This window comes from Scomber scombrus, chromosome 20 (assembly GCF_963691925.1).
Source record: "Scomber scombrus chromosome 20, fScoSco1.1, whole genome shotgun sequence".
NCBI lineage: Eukaryota > Metazoa > Chordata > Actinopteri > Scombriformes > Scombridae > Scomber > Scomber scombrus.
In genome coordinates this window covers 12477436-12498645 of record NC_084989.1, presented here as the reverse complement: position 1 = coordinate 12498645, position 21210 = coordinate 12477436, and the positions used below count along the sequence as shown (strand labels likewise).

Below are 21210 nucleotides of genomic sequence, written 5' to 3'. Positions count from 1 at the left end.
TAAGTACAATTCAGTTAATTTAATAGTTTGAAATTTTGGGAAATTCTTTTTTTTGCCAAAAGTCAGGTGACACGATTGATACCACTAATCTGTCAGTACAGTAAAGCTGCTGGCATAGCTACATTTTACCAAAATGGTATAGATCTTCTTAACTGTTCTTCTAATTCATGCACTTATCAGAGATACAGGGTCTTGTGTTTGACACAGGAAATGTGTTTCCACTCGAACCACAGAAAATCAACGAAATAGTGGCTATGTTTTATTTTTACCACATTGAGTCATTAACATACATGCGCATCAATTTCAGTATCATTGGTCACACACAAGACGTCACACAGTCAGCAAAAAACCCCTTTGATTCCAAACTACATTGTCCATTTACGCTCCGTATTTCCACCTTGTCCACATTTTGTCCTGTGTCCTAGCAGAATAGTCCACATTTCCATTACTCTCTCTGCCACTGCCTCCATTTCTATGGAGATAAATTGATCAGATGACACATAAACAACACTCAGCATAAAAGCACTACCAATAAGCCTGAAATGTTAAATTACAAGAACATATAATTAAGCTCAGTAATAAAAGCAATGCATATATATACGTGGAAACCTGTTTATCATGAAAAATTGCTTTTTAAAATTACATTGTCTGAAGCAGAATAAAAAAAACAACAACATCCATACATTCAATATACAACAGATAGCATAAGTATGAGGGGCAATAAACTGAAGCACAGGATTAGCTAATTAGAGTTTAGCTTTCATAACAAGACCGTGCTGTAACTAGAATGCAGCCATCCTAGACGGAGAACCCTTTGGGGAATGTAACAGTCTCAAGTGATGGTACAGTGCTGAGTGAATGCTTTTCTCTTCCGTTAGATGATTAGACACCATTGTCAAGCTTTGAATGGAAACCAGGAGGGATGAAAGTAAAAGGAGAGCAACAATTACACAGGCTTTTGTCAATCGTTTTACTCAGGGTTTAGGGGAGTGAAAAGAATGATTATACAGGCTTTTGTGTGCTCTTTCTGTGTGAGGGTTACAGTCAAATACTGTTTTGCCCAAAACAAATATGTCTTCAACAGTAATTTTACGCAGCACATACTTCACTTAATTAGTGGGAGCAGGGCTGGACCCAAACAAACCTGTCAGCCCTCTAAGACTTACATGAGCACCAGCTTGTTAAGTCATTTCAAACCACAGTATGAATAATGAATCATTGTCAATGTGATCCTGGCATTTTATTAAAAAAACAACTCAAACATAAATAATTATATCTGTGCCTGTCAATATAAGTTTATTTTTGCTCATATATAAAATATTATGAATGTGCTTTGTTAGCTGAGGGCACACTGGCAGCTCTGACAGATGAAACCTACGCATTCACATTATGCAGTACATCATGTTTATGTTCGCTCATTTGTTATGAAGCTGACGTTTGGTTTTGTGTGGATGCACAGCCGGCAGGTTGGCATACACTGGGCAATTGCTTATCTCCCTGGACCTGTTTGCGAAACGGGGACACACATGGACGTTCTCATAGAAGTTTGGCTGTGAGGATGGGGTACATTTTTGTTAGTATTTTAGGTATTAGACAAAGACATGTGGGAAGGTGTTACTGATGTGATTACTGATAGTACAACAGCTTCGCCAATTAGTAATAAAATGCCCCATGAAATGGGATCAAAAACCTCAGACAGCATAGAAAATTACATTAAACAGCTTTTCCTAGATAAGAAAAGGTGTCAAATGTAATTATATGAAATAAAACAACATATATTTATTATAGAATGACCAACCAACATAATCAGTTAATACTATTATCATTATATCATTAGATTAAGATAACTCAATATATGAGAAAATAATCACTATTATTATATAATATTATAATTTCTGCTACATTAGCAATGACTTGTAAGATACGAACGTTACATTTTCAACCATTTTTGCTTCATTTTGACAAGCTGCTGCACAACATTATCTAAAAGCTATTACAGTGTCAGTTATATCAAGGTATAACTGGTTACATGATGATAGAATGTGCTGTGTTAAATAAGATTAATAGCCAAGTGTAATGGTTCTGTAATTAAACACAATATCAGAAGAGAAGGTAAGGAAGTGTCTCAAAAGTGTCTACTGCAAAGACAAGCGCAGATGTAATGATTAATCTCACCTGTCTCTGAGACGGGTGCAACTTCACTTTGTACTCCTCTCTCCTGGTCTTCTTCCTGTGGTAATTATCAGGAAAAGTTAACAAACAGTACTGGAGCTGCTAAAAAACATACCAAAAATATAAGATTTTTAACGTTTCAATGGGGCAATATCACATGCAAGATGCAATCTCCCACATTAGTATTCATAGTAACTTATTAGTACATTTTTATCTGAAATAAGAATAAATACGTCAAATTACTGTGCTAGCTGAGTGGCCTGTTGATACCATGAATCATTATACCAGCTAAATATCAGCATGTTAGCATTGTCATTGTGAACCTGTCAGCATGCTGACATTAGCATTTACAGTAGCTCAAAAAAGAGCTGCTTGCGTGGCTGTAGACTCACTAAAATCATCCAATTTGATTTTGTCAGTATTACTCACTTGTTTCAAACAGCAAAAAGATAGAAGCACTTGATGTCAGTGAATAGAAGTGCTTTTTACCATGGAGTTTTGTTTGAGAAAGAAGCAGGATCTTACCTGTGCCTCACTGCTACTATGAGGATGATAATGAGTAAAATCAGTCCAGCAGCTCCAGCTCCAATATAAATATATATCATGTAAGTAGACAGGCTGAAGTAACCTGATAATAAAATGGGAGAAGAGAGAATGAAAAAGAGACCAAAACAGCCTTAAAACAATGGTTTCGTGTGCAATGAAATGACAAAACACATCTATGTATTAGTCTTTGTGGCATGTGAAATATTTGTTTGAGGCTCACTGTTTGCTCATGACTCACATTGCATCAAAGTTTACATGCACTACTTGCGGTACAGAGACAGCATAGCAGACATACACAAGCATCCCCAAGATAATAGTACTGAGTGATGTACCACAAGATGCTGTGGCTTCAGCAATGGTTTGCTGCATATGAAGCAAACACTGCTGAATAGAAGATGAAGATCGCAAGCATTGCTTTAATGTATTCATTATGTTTCATAAATCACTGCTGTCTGTGAGACACATTTACATCCATAAATCACTTTAAGAATGAGAAACCATTTATCATCCTGTCATATGTTTGTGAATTATACTGTGCTGTACTTAACATGAGGATGTGGTTTTGTACCTGGAAGGGGCACAGTGAGCAGCATAGTGGTGGTCCGCATGCCAGCATCTGTGTTGAAAGTACAGCGGTAGAAACCACCATCTTCCTGTGCCACACCTGTCAGGTGCAGACTGACATCCAGGCTATCTGCGCAGTTGATCCTGCCCCTGTCACTGTAGTCCTCACCTACCAGCCCCCCTTCCACCTTCTTACACACTCCAATGATGTCCCAGGGATGGCCATGCACCATCCTCTCCAGAATGACCTGGTAAACTGTACCATTGTGCTTGTGGTTACAGCTGAGGGTCAGGTTGCTGTTCTGCTCTGCTTCCAACTCTGTGTCTGCCTCAATCACCTCTGGTGTCGGGGGCTCTGTGCCATCTTCCTCTTCTTCCTCTGGTGGCTCATCTGTGAATACAGGAAGTAGGGGGACACGCAGGAGAAGGGTGTCAAAAAAAAAAGAAAAAAAGACTGAATTGTAATTTACTTTGTTTCGCTTCCACAAAAGCAATTCTGTTTTAGTCACACAGCAGATATCAGATAGCTAAAACTTTGCACCTGTTTTTTCTGCCATGTCATTTACCTAAATCTTCCACCTGAATGTTCCTGGTCCAGGGGCCTTGAGGAAACGTCTGAACAGAACAGTGGTATTGCCCAATATCCTGGTGTGTGACGTTCCTCATGGATATACTTCCATCCATAGTAGTGGTCCTGAGGAATTCTATCCTCTCTCTGTAATGGTAAGAGAAGGCCATTCCAAACTCTGGATGGAAAACAGCTATCGGATCCTTGTCTGGTACTTTAGTCCAGGACACCATGCTGAGGTTGCCACCCCAGGGGCACAAACAGTCGAGAACCATCCCTTCCTCCAGACGAACTGTAACAGCAGCCTGACTCTGGGGGATGGCAACTGGACAGAGTGCATTCAACTGTTTATTCAACTTATCACAATCTAGAAATCATAACTTCTATAAATGCAAATGTGTTCTTTCATGTTCGTATGAAATTAAACTAAACCAGCAAATCTAAACTAGAGACAACAAATAATGATTTGTATGCATTTTCCACTTAGAAAAGCCAAACTTCTGATTAACAATGTTTACACCTATGAAATGTGGCATTAAAAAGCCGTGTATTTCCCCTATATCTCCTGTACTTGAAGTTTATAACAGCCTTTCACAGCTTTGAGGCCATCCCTTGAGTAATGGTAATTAGGTTAATTTGAGCCACTACACATAAACACAACTGACAATAGTCAGTGATCAAGCTTCCAACTTTTCAAAGCCTTTTATCTGAGCTGAATGACATCTGATTTTAAATCCAGTGACGCCTTGGGAGAGCTCTGGCACGTTTAGAATAATAATGTCTCAGTATTACAAAGCTTACAATAACGAGCTTTTCTACCATCTTCCCAAACAATTTAATTAAAAGGGAACAGAATAGATTTTATTTTTATAACATAATATCACAGATGATTAGTCAAAGCTGATAAACTGACACTATATCAATACATAAGTAAATAAGAATCAGTGACAGCCACTTCCAACTGCCAATAAAAGTGTCATTGCCATTCATGAAACAATGATCTACTAAAAACTAAAAAAATATAAATATCAACTCCTTACCTTTAAGAAAAGGGATGAAGACGAGTAACACGAAGTACCAGTAGTCCTTTTGTACAACTTCCATCTTGCCCCACCAAGGGAGAATGAAAGCTGCATTGATGAGACGAGTGGAGAGGCACCCGAGCTGCACTTCCTGCTAGCTCTATGGCTACAGAGAAACACTTGAGCTACTGGGGCACACTTCATGGTAGCCCACTGTTAGCTAATTCCACACAGAGGGGTACTTTATCAGTAGGGCTGGGAATGGGTGGCAAGCTTGTGGGCATAATGCTGCATGGCTGGATCCATGGTCAAGTTTTTTAAATTGTAATAGTATAATAGTATGTTCCTCAGCTCTTTGAGATTCTTCAAATTATTAATGGTTTTCATCTTGTTTACAACTATTTTATATATTCATTAGAATTTTCAGCACTTTTTCATGATAACAGGTTGTAAATACTGAAATGAAATAAAATGAAACTGACAGAGCATTTCTTGGAAGCGTTCATACTGTCTGTAAATATGTCATGGTGGGTAAATCCTGCTTGTTATCATCAGCCTAACCAAGGTGGCAAACCACCACCTCAACCACAATAGCTGTGTTTTAAACAACAGTTGGAAAATGATAGTATGAAGTGAAGTACTTTTATCACTTTAATATAAAAATTAACAAACATTTAATTTGTATAAAACATGATACAAAAAAAACAATATAAATAACATCATCATAACATCAAGTATTCAGCAGCAGGGAGAGGTTTTCAAGGCACTTCAACAGGTAGGTGCTCATAGGCTCCTGCTTGCTCTCCGCATCTGTAGTTTAGAGAAAAACCAAAGCACAGCTGTAAACAACTGGACATGCAAAACATAATGTTCAGATTCAGCGCCAGGACAGACGCTGATATGCCTTCATCAAAGTGAATAAATGCATACCCTTCTTCGAGATGGTATATGCCTCCTCAATTCTCAATCGAACAGAAGGACACTTCAAAGTAGTCTTGGCCTTTGATGGGAAATTAGAAAGACAGATTAGGAAGACTTGTGTTGATAAGTCTGGAACCAAGAGAGAATTCTTTCTTTTTCATAGTGAGGAGTTTACAATAAGGAGATAAAAAGGGTTGGTCAGCTGTATGCAAAAAGGACAATCAAGCTTTCAAGTGGATTTATTATTTTACAGGCCTAGTCACAGACAGAATGAAGACACCCCAGGATTTTATTTTTTAACTGCCGATAAACTTCAACGCAAACCAATAAATGCAGTTACTATATAATGTTTTAGTATTTTGGTGAATGCATGTATTTGGGAGAGTGCGTACCCTTTGATTGTTATGGAGCAACGCCCAGAGTGCAGAAGCTCCCATACAGCGCGTCTCCATCTCTTTACTTTCCAGACAGCATAGCAATACTTTCATTGCTTTGTCTGAAATTAAAAATAAATAAATAAAGATAATTAGAGACATTAATGAATTTTAAGATAGCAATCAATATGCAGGTAAAAGGCTCATTTAATTATAAATGTAAACAGCAGCGCCCTTTAAAATAATTGTAGTTATGACAAGTAACATAATAGAGTATATAAAACACTACATATTGATATTTTTAGTTAAAAATAATTGAACTAAACAGTCTTTTTCTGGATCATTTCCTCACGTTTCACATTTTTCACTATTCATGTGGAAATTTGACAAAGGCATTGTAGTCAAGATCATGCATTTCCTGTGAGATGATTGATTGATTGAGAGCACACTGTATGTCTAACACAGGAAATTTCCACAGGAAACGTGCAGAAATTGTCAGATGACAGATTACACCCACCGTAGCCCCACAACTCCCACCTGCAGCTTGCAGTGCAAATAGTGTCTACCTACTTCTTAGAGTTACTAACCTCTGTACTTTGTTTGCAATCTTCCTAAATTACTTTTACAGAAAGCTGCTGAATAAAGGGTGAAAAATGACCACTTCACCCTAATTTTTAAAGCTGTATTAAATTATTTTTAACACTGTGAGGTCCAAAGACAATGACACAGTTTGATATGTATAAAAACTGTGTACATTATATCATTTAGTTGTTCTATGCTCAACTTTCTTCATTCCTCTGTGGACAGGTAGCACAGAGCTGGTTTGTCTTGAGAGGCCACCACAAAGACTATTTATTGACCAGAGAACCATAATGAGGTAAAACTAAGTACAAGCAGGTAAAAATTGGAGATTTGGCTGTTGATTTTCTAGTTGGTTTGGCAGTCCTTGCAATGTTCTAACATTATTTAAAATAACTTTTGTCTTCCATTTCTAAAAAGTTGACTTATGAGAGAGACAGGGAAAACTGCGAGATATAAGATTGACATGCAATCACACTCCCTACCAATTTTATTCTAATAATCCCGACTGTAAACAAAAAACATAAAATCGGACCCACTGTCGAGCTGTTGTGTGTACCTCATTAATGACCTTATGAACCGACACACTTGTCAGAAGACTATTGCTTATGTCTGCTCTTGTGAAGCTGTTCTTTAACTGTTTGTTTGTTTGTTGTTTAAAATTAGTTTCTTGATTTTGGGCTGCCAATTCACACCTGGTCAGGAACAATGAAGGAAAAGTAGTCTTTGGGCTAATTCTGCCATATTCACAGTAATGTTTATTTATATGTACTGTGCTTGACAAATAAACCAATAAATTAAAATAAATGATTTAAACTAATTTTAAAAGTGATGTACGGCATGTTTTCCCTTCATACGTCTCTGCATCATAATAGAAAAGCTTCAATGATCAGCCGATGTCAACCAAGAAAAAAATAAATAAATAAATAAAGCAGTCCCAGTATGTGCTGACGCCACCATTTGTCTAAACTTTCAGCCCTGCTTCCCTTCCATACCGCTGGCGATGACGTGAGGTTTGTTGGCAGGGCAGAAGCAGAGGTTGTGCAGGGTGAGCAGCGCGTGGCGACGGTGCAGCGCCAGGTCTGCTAACAGCTCCAAGGCTCCAGTCACCCTGAGGATACTCTGCTGACCGTCCTCTGCAAACGAGAGACTGACCAGCAGCCTCAACCACTGGCCCAGTAGGCTCCCACCACCACAACCTACAGACATGGCCTTAACACCACCTGCCTTGGGCACCGGCACTGACAGGAAGGCCTGCAGGAAATTATTCTGCAAGTGACAAAAAAAGGGAAGGCGACAAGAGAGATTTAGAGTTCTGATATCACATTGACGGATCATTAGAGTTGCTCCCCAGTTTAGAGAATATTTCCACAGCCAGCATACAGAAAGTGTGAGGGTAAGATTCTGACATGTGAGAAAAGCTTATGCTGATGCCAGTATTAGCCAGTGCTGTGCCTTTTAAAAAATTCTGTAACACTGCATATCTCACTTCAGTTAAATTTGCTTAACTTGTAATGGTTGGTAAAAATAAACTTAAGAAAACTGTTAAATTGGCTCATATTTACAGGCTTATTCTACAATAAGATATCCCCCTTTTAGGGGAAAACCAGATGGCTTATGCATTGTGAATAAAAGCCTCTATATTCATTTTGTCCACTAAGTTTATGTATACTTTGCCTGGTTGTGTACATTTTGTACCAGGCGTGTACCTTTTGCAGGAAGCCTCTGCAGTCACGGGACATGGCCAGGTTTGCCAAGAGGGAGAAGGCAAGCTTCTGGATGGGGCTGTTGTCTGGGGCAATCCCAGAGGCCAGCTTCATGACAGAGTTCATCAGAGAGCTACTAGAGGTGCCTTTTAATCCTGGTACAACACCAGGGCCACCACCACAAAGAGAACTGCATGCTGGGAAAGTGGAAAAAACAAAAGTATGAGAACTGTACTGATATAACTGTCTTTTTAAAAATCAAATGAATGTGTGGATGTCATTTAGCCACCATGATCTTTGACAGAAAGCTGGACACACATGCAAATACAAGCTATGTACGTACATACCTAGTTGTAAAATGTGTGTAGGCTGGAGCACATCATCCGCAGTAATTACACAGCAGAGCAGTTCAAAGGTGGAGGTTTATTTTAAGGGAATACTATTTCCTACGCTATTTTCCTACCTTAACCCCATGTCTTCAATGGTAGGAGTGATAATAAAAACATGCTGTTACTGTGAAATAACACCTCATGCAACCATTTACCATCTTAATGTTAGTATTGGGTGAGATTCTTCCAAACATATGTTCAAACTAAATTGCATGTACCCTAGTGTTACAATGATCAACAACCAAAAAGTGGCCTCCATCTGTTTTGTTGGGAAGTGTCAAGACCATATAATTCCTCTGGTAGCTATGTGCTGTACTGTACTTCTACATACCTTTAGCAGCTATGTTATCGACTTTTAGCACCAAGAAAAGTCTAACACAAACACTGTGGAGCACTCAGCAAAGTGCTCTCTTCTTCTTGTTCTTGGAAGCAGTTGCTTCTTTCTGTTTATCTTAAAGCTGGCTCGCTGGCCTGCCTGCAGCACCAGTAGCCACAAAAATAAAAACTGACGCGTCGGGCTGCACGGCTGTCTGCCCACTACACCAAAACATCTCTGCATGGCTGCATGCACAGCTTGTTTAGATGTAAAAGCTGTCTAGCCAAATGACAAAAATGATGAAGAAGACTGGAGTTCTTGTACAAAGACAAAATATACTGTGCCTTTCTGGGAACAATAAGGATGTAGCTGCTGAGAGAGAAAAGAGTAGCCAACAGAAACTCACTTCTCTGTGTTCCAAATGAGTTCTGAAGGAATGAGGTCCTCCATGTAGAATATATAGCTTTAAAATACTCAGAATGTTTTTCATCTTTTAACTATCTTTTAATCTTTATTAAGTTTGACTGTTGATGACCACCACCCTCCTCTGACCGGAGGGATGGGAATTTATTTAGCTCCAGGCTATGGCTACAATGTATTCAGAAATGTAAGCACAGATAGATAACATACAAATAAGTGATGTAAATAAAATCTCTCTCTTTTTGTGCCACATTCACATCAGTAACTGAGATAATTAATTGCTGCATATGTAGATCATGTGCGAAAAATTAAGAAATGAACATGTTTAAAACAGAGAGCCCTGACAAGAAATAGTGTGACACTGATTGATGTTGCTTATTGGAAAACATGACAGCTTGTTGGTTATGCTAATCCTAGAATAGTAACATACAGCAACAGGCGTATGCTGATGTTAGCCTGAGGTTATCTCAATACTGTCAAGAATGCTGGTGAATCACAGAATTGACAAGGGAGGTCTGCTTTATAAGGGATCTACTTGCGTTCCCACTGATGCCAAATCTTGATTAATTTTTTTATAACCATGCAACATATAGGACTGATTATTCTATACAAATATAGGCAAAAAAATGGTCTTACATTTTTTACTTCTCTTTTTTTACTACGTCTGTGGGAGCATTTTTTTGGTGTTTCTACAAAAATATCTATGAAAATATGTGTGGTACAGATGAAAACAACAATCTGACTTGAACTAGCAGTGCAAACAAAGCCTTGGATGAATGAGGTAGACTTGAGATGAAACATTCGGTAGAAATGTAGCAGTCTCAAGAGACAAAATGGTAGCCTGAGGGTGGATGGTGTAATACTAAGCCTGGCTGCATGCAGCCTGAACACAACCTGCTGTTCAGTTAACCTTTAGGGAAATACCGTGCCAGACTTCACAGATTTTTGGTGCTTCGCAGCTTCAGCTTATGGGGGGTCTAAAGCGACTGATTTTAGATCAGAGCACAGGCACCCACTGAGGAACCAGTGCCAATCAAATACACATACAGACACAGACACACACGCACACGCACACACACACACACACACACACACACACACACACACACACACACACACACACACACACACACACACACACACACACACTCAGAAATGTTCAGTGTTGCACATAAAACTTACTTTCCCTTACTGATGAAACTGATTTCAATTGCACAACTACACCATTCACACACGCATTTAGGCACATACACAAACACATCAAAGGGACCACGAGCCGTTTATCAAAGTAAAATTTTCCCTACTGTTTCCTCCCCATGAATTTTGCCTTTCCCCTGCTCAGGAAGCTTTTTCTACAAGTCTTTTGGTGTTCTGATTTCCACATTCACAGCTCTTACATTTGCATGACTGAATACCAATAACTCAGGCAACACAGAGATGCTCTGTGACTCCCCACATTATCTCCCACTGGTCTGAAGCCCGTTGCCATACATGCATCTAGACAGACGTGCAGCTTGATCTCCGGATCCTGACACTGTGTCCATTGTAGCTGGCAGGCAAGCAAGCGCTGGCCTTATACAGTGAGACACAATGTTGTTCAGTGGTCACTGGGAAGGACAATGGGGCTCTTAGTGCGAAGAGTGTGTGACTCAGTCAGATTGCTAACCACAGACAGAGGCAATGGGCAGGCACGGGCCAGGCACAGTGCCTACACAAAAACATAGACATACAGACAGACAAAACAGACACACACATACAGACCTGCGGTGCAGTTGGCTGTATAGACACACAAAAGCTCCAGTACCGCCTCCATGGTGGGGTCATCCAATACGAACCAAGGCCAAAGAGCATAGAGCACCGGTGTTAGGCGAGCATCTGTGGCCACCACCTACACATTATACCCACATGTTCTTGCATAAGAATAGGCCCACATACAAGCATGTACATGATTACAGATGCACACTGGGTTACAGTAATAACATACATTAGAGAAAGCCTGATTTATACAAGAGCACAAACACAGATGGCAATAATCAACATAAAACGCCTCAGTATTTTTGTGAGTGTGCAGGAAAAACACACAGGGAAGAGAATAATGGCAGGGTAAACACTGCAGTAGAGCCTCCCTGGCTATTTGGTCCAAGGTAACCACCAGTGACTGAAAGGCCACTAGAAAATGAAAACTGGCTTATATGCTCTGTAAGTAATGCCATTACTGGCTTTAAGAAGCTAAACTTACTGAGATGTTAGCGGGGCCATGCACATTTAAGTGAATTTAATTTACAGGCACAGCATTGGTACTCTGAGGTTGCATTAAAAAACAATTAGCAGTGGGGAATTAAAAGGCAGACACGGAGGCTCACTTTGCATTCATCGTTGCGGTAAAGAGCACTCCGCAGGATCTCCACAGTCAGCTTGACTTCCTTTAAATAGCCCTCTTCCTGATGATAAAGAAAGACAAAACAAAGGCTGCGTTAAAAATCACCCTTTACTGTTCACAAACACTAAGTGGGCTAACTGCTGAGAGCTACAACTGATGTTCATAATATTTATCTGAAAAGTCACTCATGATGCCAATGGAAAAAAAAAAAAAGGCAGCACAGAATAGCTGAGACTGGAAATTTCCAGCCAGTCTCTGCTCACCTTTTTGCGGTAAGAAGCCTTGCCGGGTCGGACTGACTCCAGGTGGAGCTGGGATTGGGTCTGCTTCATTTGCTCCACACAGCTGTCAATTAAACCAGCTGGAGCAAAAAGATAGACAGAGGTTCAGAATAGGATGAAATTACACTTTTTTTCATATTGTTAACTTCATAGTATTTGAAGCATAACAACAAGATATCCACTATAATGGGCAAAAAAAGCTCCCAATGGCAATGGTGAACTAAACTCATGGTGGACAAGTTGATTTCTGGCAATAGTCGTTTTCCAAAGTAGTATTTTGGAAACTTTTCTAATCCAGGACTGGGTTTATAATGTAGGTTAACAGGAAAAACTATGTACATGCATCTTGTGGGGAACCACCAGACAAAAAAGCTAATGACCCATTTAAAAATGCGTCAGAGTAAAAAAGAAACTAACTTGAACTCTAACCTGAGGTTAGGGTAATTACCTTTAGCTGCATGGTTCTGGGCTGTGGGGCTGCAGGTTAGCAGTGTCATGAGAGCTCTGGCTGTCAGTTTTTTTAAAGGGTCCTGAAGAGTTCTCCTCTCAAAACTCTGACATCAACAGACAGGCAGAGAAGACAGTGATCATTTCAAATAACCATAAATTCAGAAAAAACAACAATCAAAGTTTTGGTTGTTGTTGAAACCAGGTCATGAGCATATACAGTGCCATAAATAAAACATATAGCCAAGCTTAGTGATTTCATATTCTCATTGCATCGAGGTCTAGAGAGATACTAGCACATGGCCCCACCCCCTCTCTTACCTGCAGTAACATTTCACATAGCTGGCTAGATGAGGGACCATTCAGGATGTCAGACAAAGCAGTGGCATCTTTACAGCTTGAGGTTGTGGCCTCTACACCTAGTCTTTTTGTCTCTTCTGTGAAAACTGTACAGAGGAACTGCAGAGCCACTGTATGGAGAAGGGGATCCACAAACTTCTCATTCACACACACTGATAACGTTTCTGCTGAATACACACACACAAAAACACACAGAGAGGGAAAATAAAAAAGTGAGTCGATAGGACAACAGCTTTCTTTTAATGAATGACACTGCAACACATATTGAATGATGGGAAGATGTAAAAAGGAAATCCATTGTTTAAATCCCTTGACAGCTCAATATTTGTTCATGACTGAGACAGTATGCACTGGTAGGGAACACACTAATCATTTAAATGTGTACGCAGACACCCAGATAGCATAAACATGTACAAACAGCAATAAATATGCGCACAAAGGCTCAGCTTTCATCTTTTACTGGACTCATCAGATTTCCCTGTTGCGCCATTAATCACAGAGGAAGATGAGTAGGTGGAGTAGAGATAGTATAAGAACAGGAAGCCATTACCTTATCCTAGCATCTGTAATACACACAGCCATGATGCAACAAATGCGTTAATTTGACAGAATTAAGGCTGCAAAATTATATCTAAAACGATAATCTTGATTATTTTGTGAGTTAAGGCAATTAGCATAATTACCCTAATCATGATGATCAGGCTTTGTGATTTGAGGGGGAAAAAATATTTTACATTGTAAATTCACGTGGCAAGATTTTGAGTCTTAAAACCACAATGTGTAATTTTGATAAACTAAACTACCTGAATCTTACCGACAGGACAATGATCTATTATTCTAAGCTCTGAGAAGTAATCTATTATATATGATCATACAAGTAATTCTGCAGCTCTAACCAGTATAATTAATTTTGTCACTTTTACTCACTCACTATAACATCTGTGCAAGCACACACACACAAAGCTCAGTATCTTTGTACCTGCAAATGTCCGCCAGCGTCTCCCCAGCACAGCAGAGACAGATGGGTACGCTGCTGAGCTGTCCCTCCTCACCAGAGTAGCCAGGAGCATAAACACGTCTGCCCAGCACACACAAACCGTGTCACGGGTGCCTGCATCTAAAGAGGGAAAAAGTGAGTCACAAAATGTATGACACGAAGCATCCACAAAGCCACACACAGATCATGCTGTAGAACATACTGCAGTTGAGGATTTTCAAAACAGATAAAAGATAAATGAGACAGATGTAAAAAAAACAGTATGTATGGGATATTGGATATATATATGTGTATATATACATACATATATATGTCATTACATTTGAATTTAAAACAAATTTCATATAAGACTCTAACCTAATCCTTTGGTATCCATTATGAGCGCTACCACCAAAGTGGTCAACAGCTGTTTCAGGAAGTCCATCTGCCCAATCAGCTCCTGGCTCACAATGACACATGACTGCAGCAGCTTGGAGAAGCTGGACAGAAACTTAAGTAGGGTGACAAACTTGACACATGGACAAACACACAGGGAGAAATTGACACAAATTAATCCCATGTGTGCAATCAGACATGAAAAAACATGTATTAAGAGAGTGAGATTAGAGAAAAGTTCAACTGAATATATAATAAGAAAAAGTCTTTCTTTTTTAAAGTTGATTCTCCCACCTGATAAAAACAATGCTGTGCTTTTTAGTATAACGCTTGTTAAGTATTCCACCCACGTTGAAATCTGCTTCTGCCCTCAGACAGTCTAGTGCTTAACTGAAACTGGCACTGTACTGTACCAACCCACATTTTTCTGTGGTAAGTCATAATAACAAAAACTCTTAAGAACTGTCTATCACTGAGCTCCTCACTTGGCTCTTGATGTCCTCTCTCTCTCCTGGTAGGATGCTGGGCGTCTTCAGCTCAGTCAGACATTTGTTGATAGGCCCGATATCCACCAAGCTGTGGAAGAAATGAAACATGGTGGAGAAAGTTTGTTTTCAAGAAACTAACTAGAATAGATTATGCCAACAATCATCATTAATTCTCTGTTTATTTTTTTAACTCATTACAACCATAAAACATTTGGTATTTTTACTGGTAACTAAAAGAATCAATCAGCTATAATCACCATACATTTTAAATGTTTATATTTGAAAAAAGAAGGTCACAAAGAAACTATCTCTCCCATTCCGAGATCATTATTGACAGCATATTAGAGGGGATTAGAGGGCAGAGTGTGTTCAGTCTTTATTGATGTGGACTGAGCATGTGGCCTCTTACCTGGCCAGTGCTTTGAGGAGCTGGTTGTGTCGAATGGCAGTGAGGGTAAAATCTGGCAGGATGGCCAGCAGGTTAGTCAGCAGGCCACAGTGGGCTGTCAGGAGGTCGGGAGTTACCATGACAACGGGTTCCACAGCCAAGGGCTCACCCTGTCGGGAGTCTTGGGAGGTAACTGAGTCGTTGGTGTCTGTGTCACTCTGGCCTATGAGACACATCAATAGACAGCTAATAGAGATGCTTACCCAATGCTTCATACACTGTGAATCACATCTCAGTCTCTGACAACATAATCAAAGACATCAAACCAAGGTAAAATACTACAGAACAATGTTCTCCTTTTTGGATTGTATGTGTCCAATAGAAATAGAAACACTAACATAACCTGACAACAATGAAGTTCACTGCTTCTAAAAGGAAAATAATGTGGGGGTTTATTTGCTATGAAGAGCTAAACCATGCTGTGTTATTATAACTGTGAATGCACGTGTGCACACACACAGGCAACACTCTCTCTGAAGTACCTTGAGCCATTAGTCTGCTGGCAGGGGTTTCTTCTGTGATGCTCAATGGGGAGGGAGCCCTGGGGGTGTGAGGCCCTGAACCTCTTATCTATAATGGACAACATGAAAAAGTGAGCATCCATTTGAATTAAGCGGTTTATTTGATGCATGCTGGTGTGTGTTTACATATCAGAGAGTAAAAGAGCAAGCTGACCACAGTGCTAGAGGTGGAGAGGGAACTGGAAGGTCTGCTAGAGTTGATAGTCAGTGCTGGTGGGGCACATTTCCAAAACCACAGAGAATTCTCTGAATCTAGACAAGCATATATATAAAGTGATATATCAACTGGTGCTAAAAATGCTATAAAATAATTTAATTTGTCATTATGAGGACAGTAAATTACATTAGATAAATCATGAAACATGAAAGTAAACCCTACCTAATGAAGTGCTGTCCTGAGGACTAGGTCCACTGGTGGCACCAGCAGAAGGTTGCAGGTAGAAAGTGTACCTGCCTCTATAACAACTGGAGGCAGAAAAAGCCACATGCTGGAAATACTGACAGTGGTAAAGCAGAGCCTGAAGAGCTGGGAGACCCACCAAAGACACACCGGACACCTCATCATGGACACACGGATGCTGGAAGAGGAGAAGGTGAATGTGTAGAGTGTTACATGTTTAAACATCAAATTGTTCTATGAATCTCACACACCTGATAGAAATAGAGCAAAGGAAACACTGATGAGGTGGTGTTTCACATCTACAGGATGTTTTAGGCCGTGTGTGGTAATCACTAAGTCTTACTTCTTTTTTTTCAAGTTTAAATGTCAAGTTTCGTTTACTTACTTTTAAAACAGTCTGATTTGTGCTTTGTATTTCAGTCTTTATAAACTTTGTTGGCATTTACAACAAGATTACATTATCTTACTTTCTTTTTTCACCTCTTCAAATAATGAAAACCCTAATTAAGATGCTGTTGCTGTTTTAACAAAAATTTAAACTGAATTGTGAGTGCTGGAGGCCTGAGCTTCAACCCTAGTGGCACCCCTGGTCTGAACCCTGCAGGGCTCAACAAGAGAGGAAAGGAGGGGTAAGAATGAGAGGGTGAGAGTAGAAAGAGAGAGCAACAGAGAGAGAGGGAGAGAAAAAAACAGTTCATGGTCTATAAAAGCTGGCTGGCAGAGCTACAGACCTGCCAGTGGGAGTCCTTGGCCTCCTCTGCGTTGGCAGGCATGGGCATCACCAGCAAGTTCTGCAGGATAAATGCAGCCTGGACACACAAACCAAGAAAACCCAAATAAGACATACACACACACACACAGGGTCAAGTTAAACTACATCAGCAACAGTGCCATCTGCCTGTATTTGGCTGGTAATACATTACAGTCCAGTCACATTTTCTGACCGCAGATGAAATGAAAGTGAAATTTGTCTTGTTGATATTTATGATATATGTGGACCAGTGTTAAAACTGATAGGTCAATCTGGCACAAAGCAACACAAGTGGTTTTGACAGTTATAGATGGGTTATCTTTTGTCAATCATCTCTCTAAATAAGAAAACAAACAGTCTAGTGTTCTATATTTTGGCCCATGACCCCCGAGAGAATGTTATTCATTTCCTGTGTAGCCATAGGGATAAAAATGATTTTGGGTGGCAGAGACAGTAGAGCAGAGTTGCAGTGCTGACATTGTACCTCTCTGCGGACCATGCTGCTCTCCTGCTGATCGAGGAGGATGTTGAGCAATGTGCCCCACAGACCTCCGCTGATGTTCTGACAGCTGGCACACAGAGCCTGGCATCCGCTGGGCACTGAGGACAAAGCTGCGCCTAAACCCAAACTGGCAAACCTCACCTGGGATGACAAGGGGAGACACAAATTTGGGTGGATGTTTCAGGAAGGAGAAATAGATAGAAAGAGATAGGTGGAGGGCAATAAGCTCTGAGGTGCATACATGTACATCCATAGATGAAAAAGTGATAAATCAGGAATGGTACAGAAAACATATCTATAGCAATTTAAACAAGAATGAATTTGGCCCTGCTGGCAATTCCTACGACTAGAATAACATTTAAATTGACGATGACAAAGACAGCGTCTACCTTGTCAAGGGAGCCTCTTAGACTGAATTTATGTGGGAACTTATTTTTGGAGACAGAGAGAGAATTTGGTACGACTAGCTGTCAAATGCTTCTCTTTGTCTGAGTTCTTGTGTGCCTCTTATGGGTTTCATTTTGTCCCAAAAGACAAACATCTAGAAACGTTTTCATGACAGAAAGAGTTTATGAAGTGGAGCTGAATAATAAATAGTGAACAGCTGAATATTTAAGTGTCCTATATAGGATATGTGTTTAAAGTGTTCAAAGGAACATATGTCAAAATTATTATTAATTCAAGAAAGTGAGAAGCAAGAGATTGTCCGTACCTCTTGATCTCTGTCCACCCATAGTGGGATAAGCCAGGCCAAACCGAGCTGAGAGGCACTGGCCTCCTCTGCAGCTGCCTCGTTCCCCAAAGACCACTGGGAAATGAAGTCCTGATGTAGACAAAACAGACAGGACAGAAATGGTTGTGGTTACATGACAAAATGTTTTAATACTGTGCAGTCTTGTGGTCACTGTTTGTTGATGGTGTAGACAGTCTGTGATTAATGTGCTGTGTGTGGTTCTAGTCAATTTTATGAATCTAATTCAACATTTTATCTAAGCAGCATCCTGAAAGTCTTTTAAGTACAGCTGACACTTGCCTTGTCCTTGTTCTCGGCCATCATCTCATGGGATAGGTGAAGCAAGCAGATGACAGCATTCTTGGTTACACCTTTGCCCATGAAAGACATAGAGTTGCCTCCCCACTCTACATAAAATGAGGAGATCACCTGTGCAAATGGCAAACATTACCACTGGGAATATCAGATCACAGTGCACAGCAATGCAATCATGCGTTTCATTATTTCCTGTTCAAAATTCTCACCCTGCAAAAACAAAGCTGGCAGAACTGCATGTTACTTTGATTTGATTTTGTGTTACTGCGTGTTGCTCCCAGTTTCTGATTGTTTCCCATTTCAATACCGAAGGCAAATACAAGAAAATGAACAGAGAACATTTGTTTCTGAGTTAATGATTACAGTATGCTTGTCATGCAACTCACTGCATCCATAAGAAAGCTAAATACAGCTGAGACTAATTATTTAGCTTTGATGTGCCATCCGGATGTGGGACTGCACTGAAGAGAGAGGAGCCCAAGGTCTGATGAGCTTCAGGGCCCTTCAGTGTCATGAGTATTGGCTGAAAAGGTGGGTCAGAGGGTTGAGAGGGATGGGTGAAAGAGTTAGGTGTCTGATTGTTATTAGAGAGATGGAAGTAGTCACGGGAGATCTTGACTGAAAAGGAAATTAACCTTCAATCTTCATGTAATCTTGATTCATGTCCATGTAAGCTTAAAACTAAATGAACAGGGGTAGGTGTTGTGTAAACGGGATAGCCTATTCCACAGGGGTCTTCATTCCAAAAGCAAAAAGAAAAGTTTGGACACCTCTGTGCTGATGACTGCTGCACAAGCTGGTCTACACTGCGTTACGCTATTGTTTCATGGACTGTTGAACAACTGAACAGATGGAATAGGCAAGGTTGATTAATCTCATCAGCATCTTCACAGTGTGGCATATCTAATCAATGAGATTTTTACCTATTTCAATTCATGTCCCGTAACCATATTTTGCTTAATTTTAATTAATTCCTAAGAAAGTACGGTGCTTTTTTCTTTCGCTCATTTTGTAGGCATTCTTATCTCTAATGAGAGTTAGTCCATGAAACACATGAACATGTGCACATACTGAACAGACACAGAATTTCCCTCATGCATACACAGGCTCACACACCTCTAATAGCCCACTGAGATACTTGGAGCAGAGGGAGGTTGGCTGCAGGTCAGGGCAGTGCAAGCTCCAGCCAGGCTGGCCCGTCAGGCTGACCATGCCCTGCAGTGTCCTCTCCAGGCTGGGAAGGCCATAGAAACGTGGGGCGTCAGACACCCGCAGGCTCTGAAGCAAACGGACTGCCAGCTGGCTCTTAAAGGGGCCTGCTAATGCCAAACATAGCCTGAACACACAGGAAAGGACAGAGTGAGAAAGAGTGAGACATAAGTAAACCAGACAGACAGGAGGGTAGACAAGAGGCAGAAAAGAGAGCAAGAGACAAGATAATGTAGACAATTAGCATATCAATTCCTTAACATAAACCTGTGGCTTTTTAATAATTTCTGCATGCATTTGCATGTTCTAAATGGCTGGGCAAGCAGGATTTCCATAACAAATCAAATGAAATAAACAATTTCCTTACAGTTAAGAAACATTACAGTATCTGTTTTATGGTCCTTACAATATTAATCAATTTTCTAACCCCACAGGAAGATTGAACAGCATTACATGAGAATACATTCACCTTTCCAATATGCAGACACAGTAAATGAAGTTCCTCAATTAATTTTTCATGAAGCAAGAAAAGTATTTCATTACAAATGTAGAAAATATTCACACATTCAACTGTGGCCTTGAGCTACAGCCAATGCAGAATTCAGCACTTTATGTTTGATAAGCAGATGAAAAACCAAATTCCTGCCAATTCTAGCATGATAATGAAAATAACCATGATATATTTCAGAAATATAACAACTATACAGCTAATATCGCTATTGCTATAAAAACCCATGAAGACATGAGGACAATTTTTACCGCTTGCCTGCTCATAAGTCACAAGCTCACATGTGCCGTCCTCCTACCTGTCAGCAGTATGTGTGAGGCGGAGGAGTAAGGTGTTAAAGAAGCTGGTGAGTTCTCTCTGCAGTCTCTGGCTAACATGGTTCTTCAGCTCTTCTGGCTCCCCCGGGCTCTGAGTTGAGTTCTGTGTCTCCACCCCAAGCAGCAAATTGAGAAGGGACATGGTTTCCTGGAAGATTGATGGATGAATTGGCATCAATGGTTTTCTTTATTTCATGCACCGAATTAAAGTTTATGCACTAATCAACTCTTTTGGATGTCCCCCATTTTTATCTCTTTCTACGTTTTTGTTTTTGTTTTAAACTTATAGTTTTAACAACTTGTGAATGTGTTTCTTGTGTTTCATATCATTTTGATACTACTGTTTTCCTTTTCATGGATTCCTGTCCTCTGTTAAGCATTTAAATGTATGGGTGCTGCATACATAACTTGTATATTGTAAAATATGAACACATGCACCAAATTTACTAAACAAACCATTTAATTCAAAACCAAAAACGTCAACCTCAAAGTAGCATTAGAGAAAAAGGAAGGGGATCTCCAAAGTCATGAGGAAACATGGTCAGGAAACTGGGGGGGGTGGCAGGAGGAGAGTGCTGACAAGTGTATTTGAGAAAGCACC

General features: G+C 40.0%; 2 protein-coding genes across 2 annotated transcripts in view; both read right to left on the bottom strand.

The window, feature by feature from the left end:
• Window positions 1-875: 875 nt before the first annotated feature.
• On the bottom strand, window positions 876-4973 carry cd226 (CD226 molecule). The gene is made up of 6 exons (XM_062441746.1): window positions 4891-4973; window positions 3849-4175; window positions 3287-3673; window positions 2698-2800; window positions 2176-2230; window positions 876-1550 (listed from the first exon to the last, which is right to left on the bottom strand). The coding sequence occupies exons 1-6, from the start codon at window positions 4952-4954 to the stop codon at window positions 1416-1418; spliced, it is 1071 nt and encodes a 356-aa protein (XP_062297730.1). The 5' UTR covers window positions 4955-4973; the 3' UTR covers window positions 876-1415.
• Window positions 4974-5505: 532 nt separating this feature from the next.
• The window catches only part of rttn (rotatin), a 31075-nt gene continuing 15370 nt past the window's right edge, over window positions 5506-21210 (bottom strand). The window contains exons 27-49 of the mRNA XM_062441256.1: window positions 20591-20757; window positions 19692-19911; window positions 18561-18689; window positions 18240-18350; window positions 17510-17668; window positions 17006-17083; window positions 16254-16452; window positions 16029-16126; window positions 15836-15923; window positions 15315-15516; window positions 14903-14993; window positions 14400-14550; window positions 14025-14162; window positions 13007-13209; window positions 12687-12792; window positions 12221-12318; window positions 11941-12018; window positions 11339-11465; window positions 8456-8649; window positions 7742-8015; window positions 6186-6289; window positions 5803-5872; window positions 5506-5682 (exon numbers count right to left, since the gene is read on the bottom strand). Of these exons, the coding sequence (XP_062297240.1) occupies window positions 5603-5682; window positions 5803-5872; window positions 6186-6289; window positions 7742-8015; window positions 8456-8649; window positions 11339-11465; window positions 11941-12018; window positions 12221-12318; window positions 12687-12792; window positions 13007-13209; window positions 14025-14162; window positions 14400-14550; window positions 14903-14993; window positions 15315-15516; window positions 15836-15923; window positions 16029-16126; window positions 16254-16452; window positions 17006-17083; window positions 17510-17668; window positions 18240-18350; window positions 18561-18689; window positions 19692-19911; window positions 20591-20757 (3165 nt within the window). The 3' untranslated portion in view covers window positions 5506-5602. The remainder of the gene's footprint in view (window positions 5683-5802; window positions 5873-6185; window positions 6290-7741; window positions 8016-8455; window positions 8650-11338; window positions 11466-11940; window positions 12019-12220; window positions 12319-12686; window positions 12793-13006; window positions 13210-14024; window positions 14163-14399; window positions 14551-14902; window positions 14994-15314; window positions 15517-15835; window positions 15924-16028; window positions 16127-16253; window positions 16453-17005; window positions 17084-17509; window positions 17669-18239; window positions 18351-18560; window positions 18690-19691; window positions 19912-20590; window positions 20758-21210) is intronic.